This window comes from Micropterus dolomieu, linkage group LG07 (assembly GCF_021292245.1).
Source record: "Micropterus dolomieu isolate WLL.071019.BEF.003 ecotype Adirondacks linkage group LG07, ASM2129224v1, whole genome shotgun sequence".
In the NCBI taxonomy this organism is placed as follows: Eukaryota; Metazoa; Chordata; class Actinopteri; order Centrarchiformes; family Centrarchidae; genus Micropterus; species Micropterus dolomieu.
Window position 1 is genome coordinate 10510650 of NC_060156.1, and position 13712 is coordinate 10524361.

The 13712-nt window shown below is 39.3% G+C and overlaps 1 protein-coding gene across 1 annotated transcript; it reads right to left on the bottom strand.

The window, feature by feature from the left end:
- Nucleotides 1–1134: 1134 nt before the first annotated feature.
- LOC123973695 lies at nt 1135–6287 on the bottom strand. Its single transcript, XM_046053916.1, has 2 exons — nt 5599–6287; nt 1135–2900 (listed from the first exon to the last, which is right to left on the bottom strand). Exons 1-2 carry the CDS (start codon nt 5978–5980, stop codon nt 1879–1881), a joined length of 1404 nt encoding a protein of 467 aa, XP_045909872.1. The 5' UTR covers nt 5981–6287; the 3' UTR covers nt 1135–1878.
- Between the last annotated feature and the right edge of the window lie 7425 nt (nt 6288–13712).

Sequence of the window (13712 nt, forward strand, 5' to 3'; positions counted from 1 at the left end):
ATGTGTTGGCGCATACAATAGCAAAGATATGGATATGTTAAGCTATAATAAAGTGTCAGGGAACTTTTTGATAATGGTACCCACTTTACAGAGAATCGTAATATTTTTGATGCTATTAAGAGATATGACTGATGGGTACACCATCTATATTTATCATTGAGTTGTCTTGTTTGTAGCCACAAAAATGGTAAAATTAGTTTTCTTAATATTAAGAGAGATAATTCACCTTGAACCAATTTGCAACCTTGCACATATCTGTTACTTCATTATATGCCTTACCATCAGCAGAACAACCTAGCAGGAGAAATAGCACAGTTAATTTTTCAGCCCCACCATTTTACCTGTGACTCATGCAAGACTTCTACCAGGCAAATGTTGTGATGCACTAGCAGTTCAACTACACAGGAGCAAAGTGCAGGGAAATAAGACTTACAGCAAGCCCGCTAAATAAGGTTCCCATATATGCAGCCACAAAAAGTGACACATTTCTATTTGAACACATATACGCCTCCATTCGTGGCAACTACGCAGCCAACTATAGTAAAGAAAATGAAGTAACACATTGCCACCAACTGAGAGAACAAGGCATGACCATTACTCTCAAGGGCACTGTTGCACATATCCAAGAACGATGGCTCTCTGCAATGCTTAATGGGGTCATTGACTCACCTGTGCTTATTGAGATAAAATCTCCAGCCCTCACTCACTGACCAGCTTTCTCAGAAATTCAGTAGACCTGCAGCTGTAGAAAATTGGCAACATGGAATATTACATACAAGTAAAACTTAACTTTTTTGCACAGGTCTAAAGTCTGCCACAATTTTTATATGGACACCCAGTGAGCGTGTTTCCATGATAGTGCAGTATCACGAGACTATTGTGTGGGAGCAAGTGAAGCGCTACATTTTTTCATGTGTGCTACCTCGGCTTGTATATGAATACGCTGGAGGATGGTTTAAGCTATATGAAAGACATTGAGGCAACATGGGCAACATTTAGTGCACATCTGCACATGTGGCATGACCATGAATGTGTGCCATACATTAAGAGAATCACATTGACATCTCTCCTGCGACCCTGTCCGCAGGATAAGCGGTTGACGATGGATGGAAGGATGGACATTGACATCTCTGATACCTTCACGCTATGTAAATCAGCTTTATTTCAAATTTATGCAAAAACATGCTTTTACAGCTGTTAACTTTCTGTTTTAACAATGAAAGGATATGCAACACGGTTGCTACAGTATAATTTACTCCAAATAAAAAGTACAAAACATTCACATACCAGCATGGCACCTTTAAAAAGCTCCTGACATGTTAAAAGTCGTTACATATTGGTCTCCACCTTCCAAAACAAGTTCTTGAGAGTTTAAACAAATTCAATGTAAGATGTAACGTGACAAGGACCTTTGTTGTATAACACCTGACAATTGCAAACATCTATGAAATGAATAGAAGAAATGAATTAACAGGTGACAAATGAAAAGTATGACCATGTAGATGGCTGTATAAAATGTATAAAACGAAAGAAAGGGATAAGAAAAAACTCCACAAATGTATCAACAATAAGATGGAACAAAAAATATAATAACTATAGAATATAACCATTTACAGCAGTGGCACTAAACCACATGCACCAGAACAACCACAAAAAGGACTGAAATCAATATCTTCATTTAGTCCTGGGTAAGCTGTGGTGTACGGAAGTAATCACATTCTGTACAACAGAACAAACATGCAAAGAATGTTCACATAATGAATATAACTTCCAGCATGTTTTGTTCCCATCATTTTTCCACCATTATAGATTTTCATTTCAGTACTGCACCATTTCTTTTGACGGTCCTGAGGGTTCTTGAGGTTCTCAAATGCTGAGTTAGTTTGAACCACGAGTGACATCCTCCCCTAAATTGACAAGAGCAGCACATATTCTCAGAATCTTGTTCATCTTTGGAGCCAAGGCAGTAGAAACAACCTCTGTCAACATTTTGTAAACTTTCAAACGTCCGAGTGCCTTTTCAACATGAATTCTCACGTGTGCCATTTCTTTACTACATGCCGCATATTCCTCATGTGTCTGTCCTTCTTGTCTTTTGAAAGAGGGCACTACAAATTGAATCTTTCTCTCAAACAGCAAGTCTTTTATGGTAAAGCCTCGATCTGCCATGACCTCATCTCCAGGCTTTATGTAGTCTAATATTCCAGAGACCATGGTTATGAATTGGTCACTGCATCGCCCTCCATATGCTCCAGAGACAAACATGATTAGTCCACATGGGGCAACAGCTACCAGGTATTTCACTGTGTTATATGTACAATCATGGTTGCGTGATTCCCCTGTAGAATCAGGTTTTTGTAAAAGGATCTCACTGCAGTCTATGATACATGTTGTATTGGGAAAGTGCTTCTTAAATGCTTCAGGCATGGTTGCCTCAATAGTTTCTTTAGGAAGCCACGGAATCAGAGGTTGCAAAACTTCCTCCAGTTTGTCAATCCAGTATGAGATTATTTTGCTAGTCATGCTCTGTGATACACAAAACTGTCTGCTCAGATCACCTATCATACGGTTGGTCTTTAGTTTCACCAGCGTCAAGAGAACTTGATCCCGCACCGACATCGTAAATACATTGCTAGCGTATCCTTCCAACGTTGACACAAGGATGTTAAATACATCTCGGGTTAGCCCAGTGTACAGCAAAGCATCTGAGTCGTTTTGAAGCATGAAGTACCCAATCCCATCACACTGAGTTGCCTTATCCTGCACATCTTTACCGATGGCCGGCCTGCAATAATTATGATCATTCCGTGAAGGGTCCTCCCACTGTGTGTGGACTGAGCGGCTTTGCAGTTCAGTGGGATGTGCAGAGCTTGAGACAGTTGAAGAGCCCACCGAGAAGTCTGTCAAACACACAAAAGTAAGTTGTAAATACTGTAGGTACAACAGATACTGTACATTTGAATCACTTCCACACATGCAAATGGTGGTTGACAAAACTGTGTCTACATAACACAGTGTTGTGAACATGAACTGAATATTATAACTCAAAGGTAAGACTATTACAGGGCCGATGAAACGTAGTAGTCAATCCAGGTATAGGAAAAAAACTGATAACTAAGTGTATGCCTAGGTAGTTAGTAGGGCTGCATGATTAATCTAATCGCAGTTGCAATCGCAATGTTGTCATGTACGATTACATAACTGCAAAAAGAGTGCTGTGTATAGGGTCAGGCGATCGTCTCTATTTTCATATCGTCTGATCTTGAGATTACCAATTGGCAATCTGATCGCCAGGGGCCGGTGTTACGTTGCAGCAAGTCAGTGAAATGCCAGCATGGACGAAACAGGCTTAATAGCTTTAAGAGAAACCTCCAGAAAAATCTGTAAATGCACAGTACAGTGTTTCCCACATAATTACTGTGTAACTGTGGCTGGGGAGAAGGAGGGTGCAATTGATTTGTTCAGCGTGTCAACCTCGACAACCCAGCTGTATTCTTACGTTAACATATCCGTCTCCGACATTGATAGCGTTGTGTTATGAAAATAGATTTCTCAGAGTTAACTTCAATGCTTTTCTATAAACACACAGCTGCTTTTCAATGTGTTTGTGAGAGAGAGGAAGTGTGCGAGCAAGTGGGGGTGATGGGTGAATCTATACGCTCTTGTCTCAGTTTGCACTGCAGTCTGCTCATCATCTCCCCCCACAATGCTCCTAAAACAGATAAGTATGAACCAGAAAAAGTAATTTCTGAGCAATGTGCGTGTAACATTAAAGATAAACTGTCGTAACCCCCCGCACCGCCGCTAATTATTCAAAACATAGTCGGCCAGTCGCTCTGCGACAGAGACAGAGACGTGTCGTTGGCAGCTGAAGCGGTAAGACGAAAACATGGAGAAGATAAAGAAGGTTTGGATTTGACTCGTTGGCCATTTAACATTTGTTTTTCAACTTCTCATAAAGCCGATGTGCTTCATGAGCTGTCACTTTTCGTCAACCGACCAACCACAGCCTGGATGGGACATTAAAAAAAGTCTGACGTACTATAGCAAACTTTCAAATGTTGAAAAATATGATTACTGAGAAGTTAGTACTTAGCATTAACAAATTAGAGACAAATATAGATAATTTTGCTTGCACAAGGATTTAATAAATTTTAAAACAACCCACAGACATGAAACAGCTATAACTGGATTTAATATTCAACTAGTGGTAAAATAGTATACTATTATATGAAATTATAATGAATATAGCAATTAATAGATTAACGTTATACTAACAGTATGCTATTAACTAGGGCAAGGCAATACGGCCAAAAATGTTATCAGGATAAAAGCATTTCACACCATTCAATATCATTATTACTTTCAAGTTTAAAGGCTGATTTTTGCTCCTGAATGAAAATTGAAGAAACCAGATGGTTAATTGTGCGGTTAAACAATGGATCACTTCAAAATCTGAGGTAGAACATTCAAAACAATTATGCTAAAAATCTTTGTTCAACAACTTTGATCATTAAATATTTTCAGTCCCTTTTCCTCAACAAAATAAATATCTTAATATAAATTTTTTGTGCTAATTTGTTTGTGATTCAAATAAATTCAATCAAATATTTATTGACGATATATTGGACATTTGTTATATTGTTATTGAGGAAAATTATATTACAATAATTATCATTATTGTTTTATTGTCCAGCCCTACTATGAACTGAACATTATACTCTTTATTTAATGTTATAATATCATACTAATACACTCATTTACACGAGCTCCTACTCCAGGTTGTGGGCAGTGTCTCTGTAGTGGACAGATGTAGATTTAACCAGAGTCAGGATGCCAGTGTGCCAATATGTGCTCCTTCTAGCCACCTCCTCCTAAGAGCATCACACTCCCCTTGTTCTGTTTTACATCTGTTTTACTAAAGGTTTTGTTATAAATATTGTTTATCATTTAACATTGTTCAAGTTGAAAAATACACATTTCAAAATGTCAGTATTTTGTGCATTTTCATTGATAATCAAGCAAGTAGACTCAGTACCATTTGCTCCATTATAATCGAACTGCAATCACAAATAGCAATATTGTCCACAATAATAGCAATATGACATTTGCTCCAAATGGCGCAGCCCTATTGTTTGCACGTGTTATCACTGGATACACACATTGAAGTTTATGTAATCAAACCTTTGTGCTGCTTTGAAATTTGAGACTAGGGTTGATTATTAGATTGTATTCACCATTGTGAGTAATTACTCAGGAATAGTGAGGGACGAATCAGGAACTAACTCATGAAGAACCTGGTCAGTATGTCTATTCACAGATATTTATCTAGTAACGCTAATCATTAGGGTTACCTGATGACTCATTAAAATTGTGTATTAGTCAGTTCACAAACGTAAATCCTCCATTTGGAATTATTCACTACTTGTTAGTAACGTCGTTATTAACTATGCTACTCGTGATTCTGTGTGGGGTATTAAAGATATCCAATGGCTAACGTTCATCATCATATAACGTAACGTTATGTGCTGGAAAAGCAATATGCCAATATATGATTTGCTGAGTAAAACAGGGAACATGCACTGCAGTTCAACTTACCATGATACTTAAAGTTGCCTGTGGATTTAGCAGTCTGGGTCGCTCTCGCACGGTCTAACATTACCTTTCGCCTCCTCTTCGGGGGAGGTAGGTCGTCGCCCAGGTACAGCACCGGGTCGGGGTGCAGTTCTGTGGGCCTCTTCTCGACAAAGTGATAAGAGCAAGCATACACTCTTTTGGGAGGGTATTTTAATCTCAAAGCTGCAAGCCACGACCGTCTCCGCTCCTCCTTCTTCGGCATTGAATGCAAAGAGTACGGCATGGGGCACGGACAATCTTGTCGAAGTTTCTGGTGTTGTAAACACAACGTTTGTGAAAAAAGCTTCAATTTCCTTGAATTGTTGTAGCAACCAACAACGGCACAAGTTGAACCTGAACTCATTTTAACAACAACTGAACGTTTATTAACTATCTCAGTTTGTTGCTTCTTCTTCTTCTTCTTCTTGTTTGTACGGCGGGTGGCAACCTGGTGGCAACCAGCGCATTACCGCCACCTACTATTGTTGCTCTCCCGCTCACGTCCGCACTCCCTCATAAAGTTGCCCACGTATTTTTCAGTCATGATCCGCCATACTCTGCATCTGGTTCGCAGTCTTTGTTAGATTTAGGTAAGAGGGGTAAATATCACGGTAGCCTAAGCAAATCGGCTTTCCCAGCGGAAACAGTAAACCGGAAGCCGGAAGTAGCTGTGTGTCCGGGGGCGAGTTCAATCTCAAAACGTTTTTCACCGGTTTGCAACATTTTCGGATTGAACGACATGTTTTCTTGCAACGGGCTTCGATTTACGTTTTCTCCCGTTTGGTGGGCGTGTCTCAGGTGTTAACCAATCAGCTGCCACAAGTTTGTAAACACAACAGTGTTAGAAAGGCAAGGCAGCAGGTATTCAAGGCACCCCCCGTTGAAAAAAACGTTTTGCTACTTGTCTGCCCCGAACTCGCCCCAACTCCCACCACCTTTAGGTGCCTTTGACTTCATGTGGCGCTGCGCAGCGCTGACTTAACCTGATGCATACTGGACTTAAAAGTAGGTATACTTGTTGAAATTGTGTCCGACTTTCACCTGCGCTGCAAAACGTCATCATATCACATGACATTAAAACCTTGGCTGCAGGCGCCGGTGTTCTGTCGATTTATGCTACCTATCGAGATGTGTTACTTAGCGGTTCTGCGCATGCGTGCCGACCCACAAGCATAGTTTGTTTCCACTCCCATAAAGCTGCTGTTGGGATGCCGTCGAGAAAGCGACTGGTTGTCAATAACATCAGAAAATATATATCATTATTAGTCTATCAGAATATGCTACCCCTGATATCTTAAATAAAGATGGAATAATATAGTATTTCAACCGATTTCAACATGGTCCCCATCTCCGTAGAGTACACATGGAGTGAGTAGTGGTGCAATATAAAATGATTCTGTGGTGGGAGCATTATTTCATAGGGGATATTAGTATATATATATTATCAGAATACGCTACCCCTGAAATGATGTTATAATATAATCAAAAAACAGAATATGTCATAATACTGTGAGAGTTATAACTATGGGATTGGAAAAGGGAACACATAAGGTAGCATTTTTCGACAAGGCAGCATAGATCGTCAGAACACCGACGGCCGCAGTTGCTTTGCTCCAGCTGCACCACATTGGAACCAGACTATTGCCTGGTCTCGCTGCATTTTTCTTTGCAAACACGGCAAGATCAGTCATTGCTCTCAGCTCACAGTAAGCTCATGCAGGTAAAATAAGTCCGACTAGGAGCGCCGTTTTTATACCCCGCCCCTGCAGTCACCTGCAGCTCACGTTCGACTATCAAGTCAGTAAAAGTCAGTAAAAGTCAGCCGCAGTCATCTCGAACGCACCTTTTGTGTCATTTCCTAGTCCTAGGTCCTCCACTACCCTATGGCCCTACCCCCTACTGGCCTAACCTTGTTTTATACATTCTATGGCCTGACCTTAACCAGAGATGTTTGCATTAACTGCCCTAACCAATGGAGGCCACAAGTAGCCTATTAGCTGATCAGAGGCAGAGTTGTTGTAAAGCTGTGTTATGGTAGCACCTGTATATGATATAACTTTTGATGTAGATTCTGTATGGAAGTGTTACTTTTTAAACGTGTGCTTCTTCTGTGTCCTGTTTAGGTAGATGTGGGTTTGTTGTGGACAAGATATACAATTCACTGTAAATGCTGTACCTCAAAGACAAAGCAGAGGTAAACCTCAGCAGGCAGGCAAGCAGTAATGGCATTGGTGGTGCAGAGTATACTGATAAAGATGGGCTAAGGTTTCCCTTTGTTCCACCACAGTTTTAGTGCACAGTGTGTTTTGTTTTTGAAGTAGTGCCTATGTTATGCAAATAGTTCAGGGTAATTCAAGGCCCATCAAGCAAGCCTACATAAGTAGCACGGCATAAGTGCAGCCTTGAATTTGTATTTAACATCCATGCATCTATATTGGTAAATAACTCACACCGCCATATATCACAACAATCTGAACTGTCCATTTAACAGGCATATAATGAGATTGAATGGTGGATCTATTTTTCCACTTTTAAATGAATCACGTTTGAAAGAAGGATCTTGAACACAAGTTACTATAAGCTTTGTTTAGTATTATTCTAAATGCATGTTGCTACTGTGGTTTCTGGTCTCTTTTTCTAAATAATGGTGTCTTGTAAGCCTGTTGGGCTGTACATTTTATTTATCCATGACACAATAATAATACAAATCTAATCAGTACATAGACTGGTTTAAAATATATTACAGAATGGGTACTGAATGGAAAGGATTATAGGTATACAAAAGGATGTTAATATTGTCCTATTGTTGAAACTACAGTCAGATAGTATTTTGAGCTGCATTTTGTGTATGAAAGTTCATAAATAATGTTTATGATTTACTACCAACTGTAGGCTACTTATGCTACAGTTGAAAGTTGCAGATGGCACATCACCAGAGTAACTCAATCTGTTGAGGGGGGAGAAATGAAAAATGTGAGCGTTACATCCCAGAGTTGTTTGTAATGCTAGCCACACATACAAATGTCTCTCATTAGAAAACTGAGCTGTCTAATGGGTGGCCATTTGTCTAGAGATGGTTGATGGGACCTAATGGGCACAGGATGTGAATTAAGGAACAACGCCCCATGATACATGTGTGGACAATTAATAGTGCTTAACGAGAAAGGAGATGAATGACTGGGGGAGGGGGGCTGAATTTCACAAAGTTGGGTGTGCGGAGCAACTCCTCCGTCGTCCTGGTAAATGACAACTTGATGGGGGTGAGAAGTTGGGGACAGAAAGCTGTTAATCATGGAAAGCAGACATTAGGAAGGCTAGCTGAAAGCAAAATAAAACACATTTGTCTTGTATGGTATTTGTACTATGACCCACAGTTGTATTTTACCTTACAGTACAATGGTTGCACTTTCCTATTCCCTATCTTCCCACATGCAGTTAACAAGGGTCATGGGTGAGTGTACCAGGATTCTGTTGGATTCTGTTTTGTGTCTGTATCCATAAATCTGCCTGGCAGACCTTTTGATGTTGAATAGATATACAACAGCCTACACCAAGGTTTTCAACCTTGGTGTAGGCTGCACAATTTTTATACAGATCCAAATACTTTCTAGTATCAGCTCAGCATAGTTAAGAATCTTGGTCTACTGTATCATATCTATAGTATATAGTGAACATTTAGTATTCATTTGATTACATGTTAAACTTGCTCTCCTACTGAATGTTACAAACTTTTAGAGAGTTTACTTGCTTTTGTTTGTGGCAGCCACAACTTTTATATCCCACAAAGTCGTAGAGAAGTTAGTTCGGAGGAGTGTAGAGGCCATTCATATTCATAGAGGAGAGTGAAGTGAAGTGTATTACAAAACATGGAGCCCATTCTGAGGTTGGTGATTCAGCAGTGGACTTGTCTCTATCAGATAAGATGACAGAGTAATATTGATGGGTCTTGTCCTTGCTCAGGCTGATACTGTACGGTGTACACAGATGCGGGGCCGTAGCATTCCCCAAGGCTTCCCCTTGGCTTTGCAGTGCAGCCAGAGTGACGGACAACTGCACCAGGTGTATAATCCTCTGAGGAGAACAACAGAATTTGTAATGAGAATGTGAGCAAGTAATGTGGCCGTTGTATTGGAAGCAATGAATAACAAGCACTTTTTTTTTTAAATATTGACAAAATGCCCTTCACCTGATGATGAGGCCTGTGATGAGTTGTTACTTGTTCTATTCAGTGCAAAAAAGCAGCATCCATCATGAGTTACTGAACAGTTGCTCGCTGTGATCATGTTTACTGAAATTATTACTGACAGACTGAATAGGATATATTTGAAATTCAGATCTCTGTGTAAGCTTTGGTTCTTTGAAGAGAACGTGGCAGTTGAAGTATTTTTCTGGTGACTGGAAGTTTTAATGGTGGGAGTAAACAGGTATTAGCAGGTAGAGGATGGCTAGATAGATGAATGGATGGATTTAACTTGATTTCTGAAAATTAAATCTACATTTCATAACAATGAATTTACTAATTACCTGATTTAATCTGTAAAGCCTATGTAACTATGGTGGCTATTTGTAGTTTTCTCCCTACTGCAGCATTTAAAACTGTGAGCTTTGCTTCAGCACCCACTATCTTAAAGCTAGTGGCTGTATGTAGCACAGAATCCAATACGTCTTCCAATAAGTTCCACTGAAAGGCCATTAGACCCACAGTGCTCCCTCCATTGAAAAACCTAATGGCCCTCTGCTTGGGACAGGTGCTCCACAAATTGCTTCCTCTAAATGATTAATGAGTGAAGATTTATAAGAGAGGCGGTCCAACTGCATGGACTGTGTGTGTGTGAATGTGGTTGGCGGAGGTTGACAGGCGTGTAGACTAGCTGGATAAGTTACAGACTTTCAGTACAAATCTACTCATTGATCCATGTTCATAGCATGTTGTATATTCCCTTCTATCCACATTATCAGACTTGAGGAGCACTTTTATTGTGGAGAAAATAACTAACTTGTAATTATAAACTTTTAGGGTCCTGGAATGGCCTTGTTAAGATACAAACAAGGAATAAAACATAATGACCATCATGACAGTGTGGCATTTGGAAAAATGTTGAGCTAAATAATGTAAATCTTTATTTTATTGCTACTTAAGAATTCCTGTCAGTCATCTAATTAATTAATATTTCATTAATCGTGGTCTTTGCCAGAATGTGCATATTAAGCTGTTGAACAGAAAAACATTTAAATACATTGATGGCCAGGGAAAAATACACCCTTTAACATCCTTAGAGATTCTTATAGAAATTGTAGCGTTTCTAATAAGGAGAAAGAACAAAGCAACACTGAATGCCACAGATGCACTGGCAACAAAAAATCCAATCGTAAGGGCCTTAACAAGACGCTCATCATGATAAGGTTTTGGATTTTGTGTACAGCCAATGCGCAGCCCCTTCTGTCTACAATTCTGCAAATGTATTCTGACTTTGTATTCTGACTTTGACCAATTATTCAGTTCTATTTGCAAGTCACAGCAACAATATTTAAAAGATTAGCCCTGGGGGCTTGATATATTTTAACCTAGAACCAGCATCAATTATCATATTTTTGCTCTAAGCATTCAACATGGGTTCAGCTGATGTTTTCCTAGATATTACTCACAATGTATTCAGCACATTAGAACAAGTCAGTGATGTGTCAAGAAGTAAATTTGAGTATCTTTGTTATTCTAGGTCTAACAGCAGCCCTGTACCCAGTCAATATTTGAAAAAAAAGTAGTTTTGGTATGATAGTGGAAACGCAGTCTCAATGAAATCAGATGGAGGACATGTTTTATGTACTTTTTGCACTCCTTTTGTGGTTTTAAAGCCCATCATGGAGTTGCAAAAAGCTTGGGTGGATCCACTGATTGGGGAATCAGATAAGCGCTAAATGCTGTCATTTTATGACAAATCATAATGACATGCCATATAGGAACAGACCCTGCTAGAGGCTATTTTAACAGACTGCTTACTGTTAATGACGAAGTAACACTTGAGAGGAGTAAAGCTTACGTACCTGTACCTATGCGTCTTGGAGAGACATACATATACACCTCTCTTTTTAACATGTATTATCAAATTTCAATCTATTACGTCTTTGGATAGCTATGCAATTGGCCCAAGATGCGTCGTGCAATTAAGTGTAAATGTGCTCTTTGTGTTTTGTGATATTTATTATGCAAAGCTAGCAAAAAGCATGTTTGGGTGTATGTTAAAATCACTGACACTAGAGTGAATGCAAAGTGCATGCACAGACAGAGGTCAGGATGAGGATGTAGGTGGGCGGATGGCATCATGGCTCAAGTTCAACTCCCGTCTTGTACTGTAAAATAGGGGTTACATTAAACCATAACTACAATTATACCTTATCAAGTAGTTTTACTTGCCTAAAGCTTAACTACATCTTGATAATTATTGAGCATGTGCAATTGAAACAATGAACCTTGCAGATATCAAGATCTGATGTCAACAAAACATGTTGTCAGTTTACATTTTGCCAATATGTTTCAATGTGAACATTCTTACTACATATATAATGCAGGCAGCATTTTCCCGAGAGAGAGAGAGAGGCAGAGAGACGCTTTAATTACTTGTTCAATGAAATGTATGGGGTTGATTGTTCTTATGTTGTTTGTATGATGCTTTGGCAATATTGTTGCTATACATTCATGCCAATAAAGCTAATTTGAATTGAATTGAATTGAGAGAGAGAGAGAGAGAGAGAGAGAGAAAGAGACTAGGGTCTATATCACTTTTTTTTTTTTTTTTTTTTTGCAGTTTTAGAGAGACTATGAACCAATATCTGTTCCAACAGAGTTTTTTCTCACGGTGAAGTTTTGGAGCACCATATTGATGAATGTGGAGCCGTTCCATCTTTCCACTGTAGCCAAAAAATTGCCTGAAAATAATTTACTTTGAAAAGAAAAGCAGCACATTTTAAAGCTGTTGCTTAATTTGCAATGTCCTCCTAGTGGGTCTTCCAGCTTGCGCTTTGAAACCCCTACAAATTTTTCAGAAAGCAGCAGCGTTTTTGATCAGCCCAAAAGGACTCATGTCACTCCATTATTCAGTGACCTCCACTGGCTACCCGTGGCCTCCTGAATCAAATTCAAGTCCATCTACCTAAACTCCATAATACAAGCTTACATTTCTTCTCAGCCACTGTGCTTCTCTAATGAACACTGCCTGGCTCTGCCTTAGCAGTTCTCATCTGTAACACCACAATGGTGGAACGAGCTACCACATACCATCAGAGCAGTGTTGTCCCTCTCTTACTTCAAGAAGCTCTTGATAACTCATCTACTCCAAGAACACTCTCTTATAACACCTCTAATCCCTAACTTTCCTAAGTTATTATTCTTCTATCTCCTTACAATTGTGTTGTATTGATTTCAGTATTTCGTTAACTCTTACTTCTTTCCATAGGTATTTATCATATTGATGCCATAAGTGCTATTAGCTCTTACTGGTATTTATTGCTGCTTTTACTATTATGTATTGTCACTTGTAGATTTCTTACTGTATTGATCCTTTATTGATACTTGTATGTTGTTCCTCAAATTCCTGAAGTCGCTGTGGCTAAAATTGTCCTCCAAATGAGTAATTGAAATGTAAATTAATTAAATGTCTTTGTATTTATTCATTTATGACAAAGCTAAAGCAAGAGCATAACAGTCACGCTATCCTTTATAGAAATGCTACGGCAGTGACATGTTAATGTTACTTGACAGATGTTTTGTTTCAGGTAATTCTGCTGTTGCTTAATGTGTATGTCTCCAATTCAGAGTGTAAGGCAGACACTGAGCTTGTGTTCAAGACTCTTTTCACTTTAAAAAATGGGACTCCCTGCTGTGAAACTCTATGAGGGGAGAAGTCTCCCCCAAGCTGAAGACTTACTCTGCAGTGTGTGTATGTGTTTGTGTATGTGTGTGGATCTTTGTGGCTGAGGCACAGACTGCTAGGCAGCAATGATTAAATTTAGAAATTGGTGGGCTTGCTCTGCCAGGGGTGTTCACATTACCATGCTGCTCATTTAGAAAAAAAATATAGCTTTGAAGGATGAATTACAAA

Excerpts from the sequence above, each read along its gene's own strand:
- LOC123973695 (XM_046053916.1), bottom strand. The coding sequence starts at position 5,980 with ATGAGTTCAGGTTCAACTTGTGCCGTTGTTGGTTGCTACAACAATTCA. Across the intron at positions 2,901-5,598 it reads AGGCAACTTTAAGTATCATG|ACTTCTCGGTGGGCTCTTCA; the intron begins GTAAGTTGAACT and ends TGTGTTTGACAG.